The following is a 16,298-nucleotide window of genomic DNA, read 5'->3' as shown; positions in this document are numbered from 1 at the left end:
AGAGAGTATGGAACAACACAGGACTGAGCACACTTCCCAGAACCATGCACACATCTTTAGTTGCTTCAGCATCCATAAAGGAGTTAACTGCCACGCCCTCCCCACCCCCACCAACTGACACATACTTATAATCATGAATGCTTTCAACAAAACCACAGTGAATCTGCAGAGCACATAGACCTAGCAAGTGCTCCAGGGTTTAATTACTGCCAAAGTCATTTGGCTTTTTTTTTTTTTTTTTTTTTTTTTTTTTTTGACACAGATTCTATTTTAGTAAGATAAACTCAGCATAACCCAACGTTGCCAAAAACGAATTCCTAAGGTGGATGACTAAAATAAACCCGCAATAAACATTGGCTCTTGGAGTGGGAATTATATCTCTGTAATGTAGACACAGCATTAATGACTCATTTTAAGTAACAGTCTCTCCCAGGGATTAGTGCGATGAGGGATCAGATGGGGGTGGGGGGTGGGGGAAGTCCATCTCTTTCAGGTTGTAAGACCCGAAAGGATTATGAACCAAGAAGGGGAGGGTAGGTCTACTTTGCCAAAAGAGATACAGCCCCTGGAGTCCAGGAGATCGACTTGAACACACTGCCTTGAGAGTAAGGCTTTGAGAGGAACCTTCCTTGGGGCTGAGGTAGATGACTCAGGGAACAGTTATTTCATCTCTTTGAAGATGCAACGCGTCCCTGGTCCACCTCCTTCATCTTATACGACGGCAGTTACCTTGTCCTCAGTGGGTGTTGCCACATTCCTTTGTTGCTTGGAATTGGTGGCTGCATGTGGATCACCTTTCCTTTCTAGGTTCGAATTTGGACTTTTTGGCCCATTAGGTTGAGGTTTACAACTTCTCTGGTGTACAGGTAGGCGGTCCAGGGCGAAGGTCCGGCCACAATTTGGGCAAGGCACAAGCGCAGCTTGACTCGCCCCCTCTTGGCTGGGCTGTCCCGTTGGAAGGGGTTGAGGCTTCTGGGGCAGGGGCCGACGCAGCTCTCTAGGAAGCCGGTCATTCTCAATTTTCCACTTTTCCAAGCATTTGGGCTCATGGATAGGAAGGGACAGAGTGCCAAATTCCCTACCACAAATATAACAGATGAGAGTCCTTGGTCGGGCTGAGGTGCCGCTGGAAGTTTTCTTGAGACCAGTAGGAACATCAGGGACATCCACGTTTGGTGTTCTCTCTCCCTTTGGCTTGCAGCTTCTCTGATGAACCAGGAGACGATCTGGCAAGAACGTGCGACCACAGTATTCACAGGGCAGCAGCTGAGCCTGCGCACTCTGAAATGCCTCCTCGTTGGCTGCCTGAAGGCTGTAGGAGCCACTGCCACGGACGGGCTGTGGTTTGGAGGGTTCTGGCCTCCTCAAGTGCTTGGGTAGTTTGCTATTCTCAACGCGCCACTTCTCCAAGCACTGGGGCTCGTGAATGGCAATTGACTGGGACCCAAATTCTCGGCCACAGATGTAGCATATCCGGAAGCCTGGCCTGCGGGATGGGATCACAGGCGGTCTAGGCTGGCTTTCTGACATAATTCTACTTGAGCGTTTTGATAGTATCACCGTTCCGGGTCTCCTTTTCTGAATGCTGGCCTTTACGTTTTCAGTGAGATCGTCACACTTTGCTTCCAGCAGGAGGGTTGAGTGGGAGTCGCTAGGCAGGACCTCCTGATGGATGAGGAAGGTAGGCTCTTTGGAGGTGTGGAAAGTTCGTTGTGATTGGCTGGGAATCCTTTCATTTCCCCTTTCCATGAACAGAGGAGGCTCTCTCTACCGCTTGCTGGAGTTTCAGGCCACACTGGTTCTGGGTTGCTGCTTAGAGAGAAGGTTAGTGATGCCGGCTATTCCGGCCTTCCACATTGTTGCCAGTACTTGGGTCAGTGACTCAGCTCATTGTAGGGCAGCCGTCAGTCTGGAATGTTGGAAAGTCCCCATTAAGGCTCAGATGTCTCCAAGATCTGCAAGGAGTGGGGGACATAAATCAAGAAGTTACTACACAGGCAGCAGACAGACAGACAGACACACACACACACACACACACACACACACACAAACCCCTTAGATCATATACTGATAAAAGTATTTTTAAATTGGCCATGTAGTTTCTGGCTAAACTTAGTAAGCAGTACGTTATTCAAGAAATAACAACACAAATGTGAATAATTCTTTCTTTCTTTCTTTTTTTTTTTTTTTTTTTGTAGGTCAGGGACTTTATTTCTGTGCATGGCCCACTAGCGTTCTTTTTGTTTTTTATTAATTTATTCTTGTTACATCTCAATGGTTATCCCATCCCTTGAATCCTCCCAATCTTCCCTCCCTCCCATTTTCCCATTATTCCCCTCCCCTATGACTGTTCCTGAGGGGGATTACCTCCCCCTGTATATGCTCATAGGGTATCAAGTCTCTTCTTAGTAACCTGCTGTCCTTCCTCTGAGTGCCACCAGGTCTCCCCGTCCAGGGGACATGGTCAAATGTGAGGCACCAGAGTAAGTCATATCCCACTCTCCACTCAACTGTGGAGAATGTTCTGACCGTTGGCTAGATCTGGGTAGGGGTTTAAAGTTTACCGCCTGTATTGTCCTTGGCTGGTGCCTTAGTTTGAGCAGGACCCCTGGTGAATAATTCTTTTACAAACTGCTACATACTGAAATTAGCTAAGCAAATTTGTGCGCAAAGACAGCTGAGAATGACATCCCATAAACATGGATGACACAAACTAGCAGGTTGAGCCCAAGAAGAGAACTATCCAAAGAAGAGAAAACTGAAATTAAGGGAATCAACAGACCCTGGAGAAAACCTTCAGAAATTCTTAACCTTTCAGTGTGCTAAACCCCTTTGATAATTGTGAAAACATCAGGCTCCTCAGAATGCTATTTTAAAACAACAAATTGGTTGTTTTTTTATACTAAGGTAAAGCAAATTTTGTTGAAATGTGCCAAATATTTTAGGTGACACTAAGAATATTCTCTAAAAACAAAAGAGTGTGTGTTTTCACTATTAAGCAGTGAAGCAAATTTTGTTCAACTGTATCAATTGTTTGAAGTGATGTTATGCATGGAGACATGTCTTGTCATAGGCTTCTTCAATATTCATGGACTTAGAGAAGGACCCAAATGAGATGGCTGTACATTGTCCTTGGCACTAAGATGTTCAAGTATTGCCTGATGCTCTTTTAGTGCACATCACATTTTTTTAATATATGTGTGTTTGCCAACCAGGTTTTGGAGGGGGTAATATGGTCTTTGCTTTTCTCAAACAAATTAGAAAAAAGCTCATAGGCTAACGTGATCTCCTTATAGGCAGAAGCATAGGTGTTTTTATCTAAAGGTAAATTGTGAGTAACTTTTACTGTGGGTGAACAACTCAATTCTAAAAAAAATTGTTTTCAGAAATCTTGGGGCCTCACTCATTTCCTGGGTCACTGAGTCAGGGTTGGATCTTGAAAGCATCCATTTAGGCCCCAGAACCAGATCTGAGGCTTAGCATGTGTCAGTACACATATGATCTCAGACTGGTAATATGAAAAGCCCAGGTATACAGTTTATAAAGGACAAAAAACAAACAAACAACAACAAAACTCCAACAAATCCCTGTAAGATCTGAGCCCAGTTCCTATATTTTGGTGCTAAGAAAGGCCTGGATCTTTGTAGTTGAGAGGATCAACTCAGGTCTGGCACAGAGAAAGGAGGTGATTCTTCATTCTGACAGCTCCTGAGACAGCAATGCTAACACGTGGCAACAAAAGAATGTGTTGGCCCAAACAGAGTGGCCAGCACAGAAAATGAAACTCAGAAAAATGGACCACTTGCTCAGTGCCGTTAGAAAAGGCAGAGGACTCTGGAACACCCGGGGCATGGGGAAAGTGGGCTAGGGAACACAGGAAACACATTTATCATCATGTGGGTAAAAATGCCCGGAGCCACTGACTACTCTGACCTAGTTTTTTTTCCCCCCTGATACCAAGAAGTTACAGACACTGAAAGTAGTGAAAGAGATTAGAAAACTCAATATAATGAAGTAGGCTCCTTTCCCTTAAACAGCTTCTCCATCCGTCTATCTTTATCTTTTTCTGTCACACACACACACACACACACACACACACACACACACACACACACAGACACACACACACACACAGACAAAGAGAAAGACAGACAGACATACAAACACACACACACACAGACAGAGACAGGCAGACAGACAAACACACACACACACACACACAGAGACAGAGAATTTTCTGTAGAATACTGAGAAAGCCCTGTGACCTACAATGACTCCTTTATCTCCCTTCTCATGAGGTAAGAGACTAAAAGTGAGTGCCAACTGTGGACCAAACACTGCACTAGTCATGTAAAGAATTCAGTTAATTCTGATACAGTGATGAGGCATATGTTACTATTCAAAGTTGTAAACCAGCTTGAACTCAGAAAAGACAAGTAAGTTGCCCAAGACAGTTTCTAAATGGCAGGACTGGGGTTCAATTCCAGTTCTCGCTGGCTGGGTTGTGCATCATTTTCCATTACCCATTCTGCCTGAATTTCACAGAGCTTCTTCCTTTTAGCTTCCATCTCTGTCTTAATGCACTATTCATATGCCTCCTGGGCAGGTGATTAAGTGTTCTCCAGTCTCTGTGCTCTCTTTGGGAGAGGCAAAGGGAGGTGGGAGGAGAGAGCACAGATGGAAAAACCAGAACAGGGACACAGCACTCCCAAAGACAAGGATGTTCCTTATGAGGCAGGGTCATTTTTTCCCCAGTAAATATGACTTGCTAGAAGTTTCTTCTGGTTGAAATGCAATGTATCATTTCTCTGAACCTCCCCAGCCTCCCCTCAGGCTTATCTATGTAATAGGGCAGGGGAGGGGCGGGGTATTCTGTAGAGATGTCTGAGAAATGTCCCATTTAGTCTGTCTTTACAATAGATCATGAATACTACTCAATAAAGCCAAATGCCTATAGCCTCTTTTTCACTGTCTTCACTATAGGAGAATGCATATGCATTGTGAACACAGTCTCTGGAAGAAGCACAATGAAGCATCTAAGGTTCTCATTTTAATCTTTGGCTCCGTGTGTCCTGCAGACATTTCTCACCACAAGTGAAGGTATGAAAAAAAAATGTGAGTTATCTGGAAGTGAGTGAACTTTGGGGGAGCCAAGGAACAGTATGTATCATACCTGCTGCTGACTCTGCCTAAGCAGCATGCCAGGGCAAGGACGGTTGGCTGTTCACTGCAAGCTGGTTATAAAAGCAAAAATGCTAGAAGCACTCAATACATACATTTAATTTATTTAAAAAAATGTCCTGTCATCCAGACACATCATAAAGCAATGTTGTTAGCACATAAAGAGCAGCACTTTACAAAGCCAGCCAGCTTTACTCCATGCATCTACAGAGCTGTACCTGAATTAGGCATTTTAGCCATATTTACAAGTTGAACATTTAAGGAATGCCTTGGAGGGATCACATTTTTTTAAAATCAAGATTATGTCCCTTTCTACTCCCTTTAGGGTTCATGAGAGGGGAGAAACAAACACAAATTTGAATGTAATAATTGTGGGAATCCAGAGCCTGTTTTAGCTTTAGTCTGTGTTCGTGACAAGAAGAGTTATAGAATGCAACTAAAGTGTGACCTAGTCTTTTAAAACTACCGTAATCTTTTAAAATAAATATAATTAACACACGAGACAGCCCTTTCTCTGTAAGTATAGAACCCACATTCTTCAAATGGGACAAAAATAGAAGAAAAAGTTGAAGTTTGCCCCGAATGGGCACAGTTCAAAGGCAAAGGAAGTTTGACCGTTGTATGCCACACCCTCCGTTCCCTCTAGCATCTGTGTGAGAACAGTCTCCTAATATACTTGCTGGCCTTCGTTACCTGTGAAATCTTGCTCTTCAAAAGGAACAAATATAGTCTCCTCCAGGGAGGCTTGTGGCAGGTGAGGTAATCTGACCCCCCAGAGTCTGGTGGAGGTAGTTGTTACTTATCAAAAAGCCCTAAATTTTAGCTGGGCGGGTTTCTCAGCTAAAAGCCAGTGAGTTCTTTTGTAATTAGTGGACGTTGATGGGATCTGAGAAAGTTTTCTTTATTTTGAGATAAGGTCTCAGCAGGTATCCCAGACTGGCTGTAAGCTTATGGTCTCCTGCCTCCACTTGCCAAGTGCTAGGATTATAGGCGCTGGTGCTTGGAGCATACACACAATGCCTGAAACCCTAGCAGCATCTGGAGTGGTTCATATCCATGTAACACTTGATATGAGTGGGCACAGGCTTGAATGAACTTCAGTTTCTATTAAGTGTGAGACCCACTACATGAGCTCTAAAGTACCTTTCTTAGAATTCATTCACAGGAGACAATTGTCAATTTGTATATTTTAGAGGTCCCTTATTCATGAAACCCTAATAGGAATTGAGATTTGTGTGTGTGTGTGTGTGTGTGTGTGTGTGTGTGTGTGTGTGTGTGTGATTTAATAATGGTCATTGTTGCTACAGCACATATTGTGTAAGTGTCTGGAAGTGCTTAGCTATAAATGGAAGATCTGTATCAGCCTGATCCCTTCCCCCATCACTGAGGCTCACAAGACATTATGGAAGAGGGGGGAAAATGTAAGACCTGGAGATTGAGGAGGAGTACTGTGACATACTATCCTCTTGACAAGGCATGGTGTTGCATATGTAGCTCACAGACCCTGTGGTTACCTCTACTGGATCTGACAAGATGAACATTCCAGCCTGGGGGAGAGAGGGAGGGACTACTGAGGTCCCACCCTAGCTGAGAAGCTACTGGCAGCTGAAGGAGGGAGAGTCACTTTTCTTTAGATGTGTAATTCCTGGTAGGTTGCCCATGACCCTAGTGGATGACCTTACATCCATGTGCATATGATACGGGCAGTACTATCTGGACTCAGAGGGTGAAGAAGAAGAAGAAGAAGAAGAAGAAGAAGAAGAAGAAGAAGAAGAAGAAGAAGAAGAAGAAGAAGAAGAAGAAGAAGAAGAACAAGAACAAGAAGAACAAGAAGAAGAACAAGAACAAGAAGAACAAGAAGAAGAAGGTGATGATGATGATGAGGACGATGACGATGATGATAATACAAAACTGGAGGGGAGACACATTTGAGGTCCCATGGGGAATTGGAGAAGTAGAGTCCAGGTTGAAATTACCAAGGTACCAGTATACATGGATGAAAATTTCAAATAATATAAAATACTATTTAAAATGAGTCCTAGTTATACTCTTTCAAATTTCAAAATCTTTTTAAATAAAATAACTCAAGGGATATATGTTTAGTGCAAAGCTAACTTACTGGAACACATAATTTTCCTGAAAAATCAGATGTGAAACACTCAAAACTATGAATATCAAATCAATGGTTATTTCTAAAAAGTTATTCACACAACTTTATGTCTTAGAAAATTATTTGCTGACAAATAATTGTTTTTTGTTCTTCAAGAAAACAAAAGCTTTCTTTTTCCATGCATTTCTTAAAGAAATTGGAGGAATGATTATTGGGCTCTTTATTGACTTAGTGAAGTCTACGCTCCCACCCTTTTTTCTCCAGTGTGCATCCTGATGCTCTCCCTGAGTCTGCACAGCCCACAGGGGCCCCTTGCTGTGTTCTGCAATTTTGGGAATGGGAGGAGAATGCCAGGTTGCAGGAGGAAGAGCCAATGTGCTCTTTGTTGACTGTTGGGAACAAGCAAAAGAAACTACCATTTTGTTTTCAGACTCCACTTAATCGTAGGGAGAAACTAAGTTCAAGGTTCCAGGCCTAAGGGGAACTAGAGACTTCCCAATAGCTGAACAGCTTTGGTTGTAAAGAAACAGTTGTCTGGAGGTCAGACTTCTCAGGGACAACTTGTAAAGAGACAGTTGTCCAAGTTTAGCCATCTGAGGAACAACTTGTAAGGAGACGATTCTGAGTCCAGCCATTTCAAGAACACCTTCTCCATCTTGCTGGCAGGGTCAAACTAAGTTCCTGTTCTCAGGCCCAGGAACCAACTCCTATCCTGATCAATGGAAACTCTCTTGTTCAAACCCTTATGTCAAAATATGACTGGACAATGCTACAGCCCTGCCCCCCATTGCTTTATGGTTTCATCCCTTAAACATGCTGTGCAACATTCCTTCAGCATCGTAGCTCAGCTCCTGAGTCTGCTCTCGGACCCTGATCAATCATAACAGCTTGAGTACACTAAATTTTCGTCATCCGCACTGACCTGGTGTTTGAGTTATGTTGGATTTAAGTTGGACCCTCCAACAGTGACAGCTTCTTGTCTGCTTGTGATGGCTGTGAACATCACTCTGCAGCTCGTCTTTACCGTCCAGGTCACTTCTCTCTTACAGAAGCAAGGGAATCCTATTTTGTTCTTATAACGCTTGGGAAGACCTACAGACCCCCTACTGGGCATCACCTGCAGGTGCCTCTTTTAGGTGCCTCTTCTAGGTGCCTAAGTGGGCGTGGTTCAGGCTTGTTCCTTCTCATCTTCCAGTCTTGGCAATGGAGCGGTTACCTCCGTGACAGTGTTCATTTTTACTATTCGTTACTTAGGTAACAGCTTCACTCCTCCTCAGCAGCACTTTAAATCCCCTCTCTCCAAATAGCTTATATAGTTTTTGTTTCCTGATGGATACAGACCAATTCAGAATGAGCAATTTAAAAAAAAATCTGTGTTATTTGAGCTACACATAATTTTATTACTGCAATCAGTACAAATGTAAAGGAACTCTTTCATAACATGTTATAAATTCAGGTACCTGCCTCAACAGTAACGCTCATTTAGAACGCTGAAAATGTGGGTTTGTAACTTTAACAAAATGAGCTACAAAACATCTGCTCTCTAAGGTTACTAATTGAACTAAATCCTAAGGGGAAACTTGTCCTTTTAAATCTAGCTATAGTTTTGTTAGTTTTGTATGACTCTTTCTCTATCCAGTCTCTCCACAATACTACAGAAAGAAGTCAGAGCATCCCTCCCGGAGACCAAGGATTACCAGAGGGATGATGGCAGCTGCGTGGCTCATATTCTTCTAGAAAGAACTAGGGAAATGGATATCTGTGGGCCTCAGTGAATCTGAGGGGAACTGACAAAAGGTCCTGTGAGAATAGCTGGGACCTGGGAGCTCTATGGCTTGAAAACTACCAGAATGCTAAAAATAAATAGGTAAAAATAGGAATGAAGTAAAAACTAGGAATGCTTTAAAGAAAGCCATGTGGTGTAGTTGGAGGCATGGCTTGACAGAATGTGGACATTTCTAACCTGCATCTCAATCACTAGTTTAAAAAACTCCCTTCCTCGTTCTTCTTCACTGTGAAGACAGTTAACCCAAAAGTTCTTTTCCTTTCATTCACTTTGACTTCCAGGTGTGGACACAATCGTCTGCGGTATTAGAAAAGCCCAGGGAAAGGAGAGAAATGGACGTTTATGCCTCTAAGTAGAGTCTTCTGCATGGGCACTTTGTGTTGCTAAGGCTCATAATATCACCCCGTGTAAGCTAGTATTAGGCCCAGCCTGTACTTTTCACTCTATATTGAGTATCCAAATAACAGGGTATAAATGCCACATAGGTATGGCCACGTAACTGTCACACTAATATGTGGTGTGGTAGAGAGATAACTATGGACATCACCAATCTAAGCATGTAAGAGGCCTATAATGTGTAGAAAAGGATGAAGAAGAAGAAATAAAAGAGAGGGAAAGAGTGCGGTGGGAGGACTCAGGCTAGTGGGAACTGTTCGAAGGAGTATCGCTGTTCTAGTTTGCTTTCTATCCATGTGACGAAACACTGGCCAAGAGCATGCAGAGAGGGAAGAGTTCATTTGGCTTATAAGTTGCAGTGTATCCTCATCAAGGGAAGTAAGAGCAAGAAGCTGGAAGCAGGATCCCAGAAGCAGGAACTGAAACAAAGCCTCAGAGAAAATGCTGCTTTGGGCCTCGTCCCCATGCCTTGCTCAGCGTGTTTTCTTATACCTCCCACTGTGAGTTGGGCCCATCCATGCCAATCATCAGCCATGGAAAGGTTCCACAGATAGAGGCATTCCTAAATTGAGGTTTCTTTTCCCCAGATAATGATAACGTTTGTCAAAATGACAATAACAACAATAGCCACAAGCTAACTAGCACATTCACATAACTGTTTTCTTATATTTCAGAAAATTCTATCCCAAATTTTGGCTCAGAGGCCAAATATGGCCCAGGTATATGCATTCTTTGTAATATTCAAAGTGCTAAAATGGAATTAATTGCCACTCCATTTAAATTTAGAGATGTCACATGCATGGTGGTTTGCATTTACTTGACAAAGTAGAAGGTCTAGTCTAAAGAGCCTCCATTCCTGTCACACAGCCAGTCTAAGCCAAAGCACAGTGAAAGGCATAGGTCAGATGGCCAAAGTTTCACAACCAGGTCACTTCACTAATTTATAGTCCAGGCTCACCCTAGGGCCACTTGAGTCTATAAGATTCCTGTGAACCTCACTTGAAATTGACCCTTTCTTACAGTTTTCCTCTTAGTTGGATTTTTGAAAACCATTTCAAGGATCTGTGAATGCCAACTCTTTAGAAACTAAGGATCCAGCTGAAGATATGTTATCTTTTCTGAAAGATATGAGTGCTAAAGTCCCAACATACTTATTGGTAAAAATGTAGAAGAAAATCATGCAAATGAAAGCGGGCTGGAGATGAAATGCAGGGTTGAGGAGTGAGGGGAAGATCCACGGAGAAGTGAATCAGTGACATAAGGAGTAATGTTCCTAAGTTATTAGGTCAGAATGATGACACATGTAATTCCAAAAAGAAAAAGAAAAGGACCCTGTAGTTAGGAAACAAGACAACAGACGGAAGAACAAGAACAGAAAAGAAGTGCTTTCATCGGCTCATCTGAATATTTTGAAGTCATTTGCATATTTAATTATCAGTTCATGTAATTTGAGCTATTCTGTATGAGCAAATGGACTTTGCTTTACCACTCAATATTTTTCCTTATGTGGGATGTTAGATATCGTTTTTTTTTTCTAAAGAACTAGTCAATGAAAGAATCAAATAATCTACTATCAATAAGAATAATTGTTGGGTTTTCAGGACTTGATATGGAAATTCCTCATTGGAGACAACTGAAGAATTTGGTTTACTTTTTCCTCTGCTAAGCTATTTTGTCAAGAAGTGAGTATAAATTTGATTGAACTAAAAGTGTGGAAGAACAGAATTCTCAACCTAGAATGAGATCTCTCTAATCTATCCAGCATCTAAAATCAATTACCATCAAAAATGACGAGTAAATAGATACTCAGGTTTTAGTACTCAAATTTTAAAAGAATTTCAAATCAATTGATATTTTACTAGCCTCATCACAGGGATGCCTGACAGAGTTCCACTGTTGTAACTCTCTTGACTCATTATCACTCTGTGCAATACTTTCAACATAGGCTGCCAAGCCATGGGTGACAGTGTCTGTAGTGCAGTCACTACACTAACTTCTGGAGCTGGGAACAAACACAATGCATAGGGCTATCCTTGGCTGGCACAGATTGGCAGGAGACAGATGGCTGTCACTGTGTCCTAGAGGGACCTTTCTAGCCATACTCTCCACTGACTTAATAACAGACCCAGCATTGTGCCTTAGCTCTATCTACCCCCAGGGAGTCAGAGTCTCCCAGAGCCTGGCTAACTCTTAAACTGATCATTAAGACCTCAACACTGTTAATAATGCTCTCTTTACCCAAAGCTGTATCTGAAGAAAGTCCTTGGCCAGGAAGTCAAAAGCAGACCGGGACCCACGGGCAGGCAGGATTTCTACCGTGTCAGTCAATGAATGAGGCTCTATTTTCTGATATACTCACTGACAGGCAGGGAGTCTGCAGACTTAGTAGTTCACTTATGCCCACAAGCTAAACACTGTTTCTCACTGTGGGCTTTTATTGTTGCAGACCAATGATCTTCTTTATGCAAATATGTTACCCAAAAGCTATTGTCATTCTGTTCTGTCAGTGTTGCCAAGTCTTGTGAAGACACTTTCACAGACCTTATGGTGAGATATTGACTCAGAATCCACTGTAACGTATCTTTTCCCTTCTCAGGAAAACTTACACAGGATACCCTTTACTGGTGAAAACCATTAGAATCCATCTCTTGCTGTCTGAGAGGAATTTGCTCCCTCTCTGTGTCCCACGAGCCCAAGCAAAGCGTGAAATATGGTGACAGCTCTTTATTTTAAAACCCTGGAGCTTATGGCTTAGATATCTTGTGGTTTACGATGTCCTGGAAGCTTCCTGCCACCCCATGTTGAATTACTACCCAATGCCACAGATGTCAGAGTATCTGCTCTGTTTCCTTGTAGTAAAGAAAGGGAAGACGGCAAAGGCCAAGTTATTTGCCTGATTTTGTTTATGTTTTAACCGGATTTTCTTATTCCACCTCTCATGGTCTTTGTCACCCAAAGTCACTCTTAGCACCATCCTGCTTTATATCTACAACTACCCAATGCAATAAGGGCAGAATTTGGAAATGAATAGAGAATGAGGCATCCTATGCTTGACCCTATAGCTATAATAATTTGGCTGGAGTGACCACAACAGTGTCAACAAGCTCCCAAGTAGAAATATGTCACTTAAATGTTAACTCGATTATAGTTTAGAGAAAGTAGATAACTGTGATTTAGAAGTGGGGGGTTCTTCCCAGTCATAAACATTACGAGTTTTGCCTGTCTCCAAGTTGCAGAAAGAGAAATTTGAAGCATGAGGAGAGTTCAACAAATACTTGTTGACTTTTTTTTTGAAAAAAATTTTTATTATGTTTCTTTTTTAACATATGCATTTATATTATTACACATGCGTGAAAGAAACTACGTACAGCAGGCAGAACCACGAGACAATCAGGAATGATATAAATGTTACATTCATAGTGATTTGACCATTTGTATTTGGTAAACTTGAAGGAAAGCATCTTTCCTATCTTGTTGGGTCTAAATTTCTTAATGGAGATTAAGATCTATCATGTCTCATCTCATTTCTATTAACTTAAAACATCTATCTTGACTTAAAAACATTTTAACCCCTAACCTACTAAGCTTAATTGAAAGACTAAACCATCTGCTCTTCAAACCCATCAGAGACTTGAGAAGGGTAAAACTTAAATATGTGAGTGAACCCAGAGTGGAGGTTAGCAGCTTCCAAAATGAAAAAATGACTGGGACAGTTTACTGCCTGAATAGTCACCCAACCCTCTCAATAACGTTGGAGCATCATCTTCAGTCTTTTGGCCCAATATATCAACAGACATATTTGCGAGGCAGGAACTATTGAGGACTTGCTTACCCTGTCTTGGCAGAGTTTGGCTGTTGACTCTGCCTGCATCTAAACTTGCCCATTTTTTTAGGCAGAATTCTGTCTGTGGCAGAAATGAGGACATTTTGCCCAGTGGCTAGTTCACCACATTTGAAGCCATCTCCATCAGGAAGTTCTTTGGTGCTCATCTTCTTTGAGGCAGGCTGGAGGAAAAACCAAACAAACCAAGCCATGTGGATCGCCTTTGGAATCTTGGGCTAGTAGAAAAGTTTTTTAAAAAGGATGTGACCTTTTAACATCTAAGCTTGTGTCCACTGAGATCCCTGCTGGACCTCTGACACAGAACCATCCCATAACAACATTGTAATTTTTTAAGCCACTGTTTTTGTAGTTAACTTGCAATTCATAATAAGAAAGGAAATCATCTTGAAAAGATGAATTCAGTTTTGTGAGTGCAGCAGCCTTCTGCATAAAGGTCATTCTGCCAGTCTTGTCCACACTTTGCCTTAGAATTTTTAGTCATGATACAATAAGCTCATTTCCACAGGCAACAAGTCGGTGCTTTGGTGAGATGCCCCCGTTGGCTGTCTTGAATGAACAATAATGAAGTTCACTCTGTAACAACAGATGAACAAATATACAACATTGTACAGTGACTCCTAGTGTCACCCTTTAGGAACATTCATGGTCCCTGACAACTTTTAATTGACCTCCCCCCCACCCGCCTCACCAATTGTGGTCAGTATGTCCTTCCTGGTTCATAAACATTATCCTCTTTCTTCTTTGATGACATTTTTTTGTTTTGCACTTCTTATTTGCATCAGAGAGAATCTTCATTAAGTACAACCTTCGGAAACTTGACTTAAATGCGCATTTCCTTGAGCCAGTTCCTGGCATTTCTTCTTAATGCCATGTGCCACATGTAACAGTCACTTTTCTTCCTGCAGCCATGTTGTCAGCTCTGCAAGCAGCCTTCTCTAGCGAGTGGAAGTAGGTGCTTGGTCTTGTGGAGTAGAAGAGTCACTGTCTGCTTTGGTTCTGATCTGAAAATGCATTTCCATTTTGTTGGGTCATTCATTCTCTTATGGAGTTCTGGCACAATATAGATCTTCCACTTTGCTGTCTGCTCTCTTAGCCTTCCTGTGTAACCCCGTTTCATGCCCTCTGGTGTTCATGGGCATTATGATTACCCAGCTCATACTCTCAACATGAGCAAACCACCGCTGAAAACTGCAGTGTGCTGTACCAAAGCTACGAGAAGATCAGAGATTGTCACTTGTGATACTCAGGGAAAAAAAAGTCTTTCATTTTAATACGTGAGAGATTACTTTGCTCTTAAGTGGATCATATTTGAATCTTCTCTAAAGTGAGAAAAGGGTCACACAAAGGAGAATGCTTGCTGTTAGCGTGATGTACCCATCCGAGAGTTGGGGTCTCTTGCTCTTCTCCTGCTGTGTATTCATTTAGGAAGGAAGATGTGGACAGATATTCAGTCTCAGAGTTTGTTGCTTAAAGACTGGGTGAAAGGTCGGTCTCTGTTTCTCATCATGCCTGCAGATCCCACTTGTGGCCATATGGTTTGCTGTGTGCCAAGTTTCCCCTCTGTGTGGAACAGAATTGACTGTTCTCATATACTGAGGGGATTTCCACTGGCCATGGTTCGTGTTATCCTTTTTTTTAATATTGTAGGCCTTTAAAATGTATCTTGCTGCCCAGATATTAAAAATTACATTAAGCTTTTAGGTGCGATGATGGCATTATAATTACATTTAATTGTAATTTTTATTAACATAATTATAGATTCATTATAGTTGAAAGAAATAATACGGAGATCCCTTGTGTGTTTGTTCACTTTCCTCCAGTTTGCAAAATTACAGTATAATGTCTGCTCAGGGAAACAGACATGGATAAAATCCAGAATACCCATTTCATTTGTCTGTCTCTGTATGTGCATTAAGCTCGATATAACTTTAAGGCATGTGTAAGTATCCACCCCTACCACAGACAAGGTAACAAATGGCTCCAACACTATAAAAAATCCCCTGTCTTGTTATATTTACTCTTACCCATCTTCTTTCCATTATTTCTCAAATCCCCACCACAAATCTGCCTTTCATTTTGAAAATGTTATCATTTCAAAATATTATATAAACGAACTTAGACAGAAAATAAACTTTTTCCACTTAGCATAATTTTCTGAGATTCAACCACATTATATATTTCAATAATCTACTGTTTATAGTTGCATGATGTAGGATTTTATGTACATATCATACCTTGTTTCACTATGGAAGGGAATTTTGAATAGGTAAGTTTGTTATTATGCTCATTCATATAACAAAAAGCATTGGATTAATTTTTGAAGGATGCATGGAAGTCAGGTGAGAGTGGAAGGAAAGATAATTTTAGTCAACGGAGCAGCAGCACATGCAAAGATACAGGTACCCAAAACACGACATTCTTATAAAATGGCAGGGCCTGGCTTATAGGGACGGGAGGGTGTCTGCATGATGCTTGTGGTTTTGTCAGGAAGGAGCTTAAGTGTGTTTGTAGGCAAATGGCAAGATAGGATCGTGAGTAGATGAATATTTGAGTATAAAATTAGGTGTGAGTGGGTGAATGTATGGATAGATACAATTAATGGGAAGGCATACATGGGATTATAAGTGAGCATGTGTATGAACTGGTGTGTGTGTGTGTGTGTGTGGGTGTGTGTGTGTGTGTGTGGTGTAGGTAGGTAGGTAGGCATGAATAAGGGAGCCACTGGAGGTATAGAAGTGTAGATAGATGCATTTAGTTGCTGTGAATCACATGGCTGTGAGTGTAAACGCATGCCTAAATGCATAAATAAATGTGAGTACATGAATGTACATACATGTAGATGAGCATGTGTAGACAAGTTCCAGTCGGTGACATGAGATAAATGTGAGAGGGGAGAGAGAGAGAGAGAGAGAGAGAGAGAGAGAGAGAGAGAGAGAGAGAGAGAGAGAGAGAGAGAGAGAGAGAGAGAGAGAGAGAGAGAG

The 16,298-nt window shown here is 41.8% G+C and overlaps 1 protein-coding gene across 1 annotated transcript; it reads right to left on the bottom strand.

The window, feature by feature from the left end:
* Positions 1 to 470: 470 nt before the first annotated feature.
* On the bottom strand, positions 471 to 1,951 carry Znf474 (zinc finger protein 474). Its single transcript, XM_051163198.1, has one exon. It carries the CDS (start codon positions 1,747 to 1,749, stop codon positions 712 to 714), a length of 1,038 nt encoding a protein of 345 aa, XP_051019155.1. The 5' UTR covers positions 1,750 to 1,951; the 3' UTR covers positions 471 to 711.
* Between the last annotated feature and the right edge of the window lie 14,347 nt (positions 1,952 to 16,298).

Source organism: Acomys russatus, chromosome 20 (assembly GCF_903995435.1).
Source record: "Acomys russatus chromosome 20, mAcoRus1.1, whole genome shotgun sequence".
Classification (NCBI taxonomy): domain Eukaryota; kingdom Metazoa; phylum Chordata; class Mammalia; order Rodentia; family Muridae; genus Acomys; species Acomys russatus.
The sequence above is the reverse complement of the archived record's forward strand: the minus strand, read 5'-3'. Positions and strand labels throughout refer to the sequence as shown.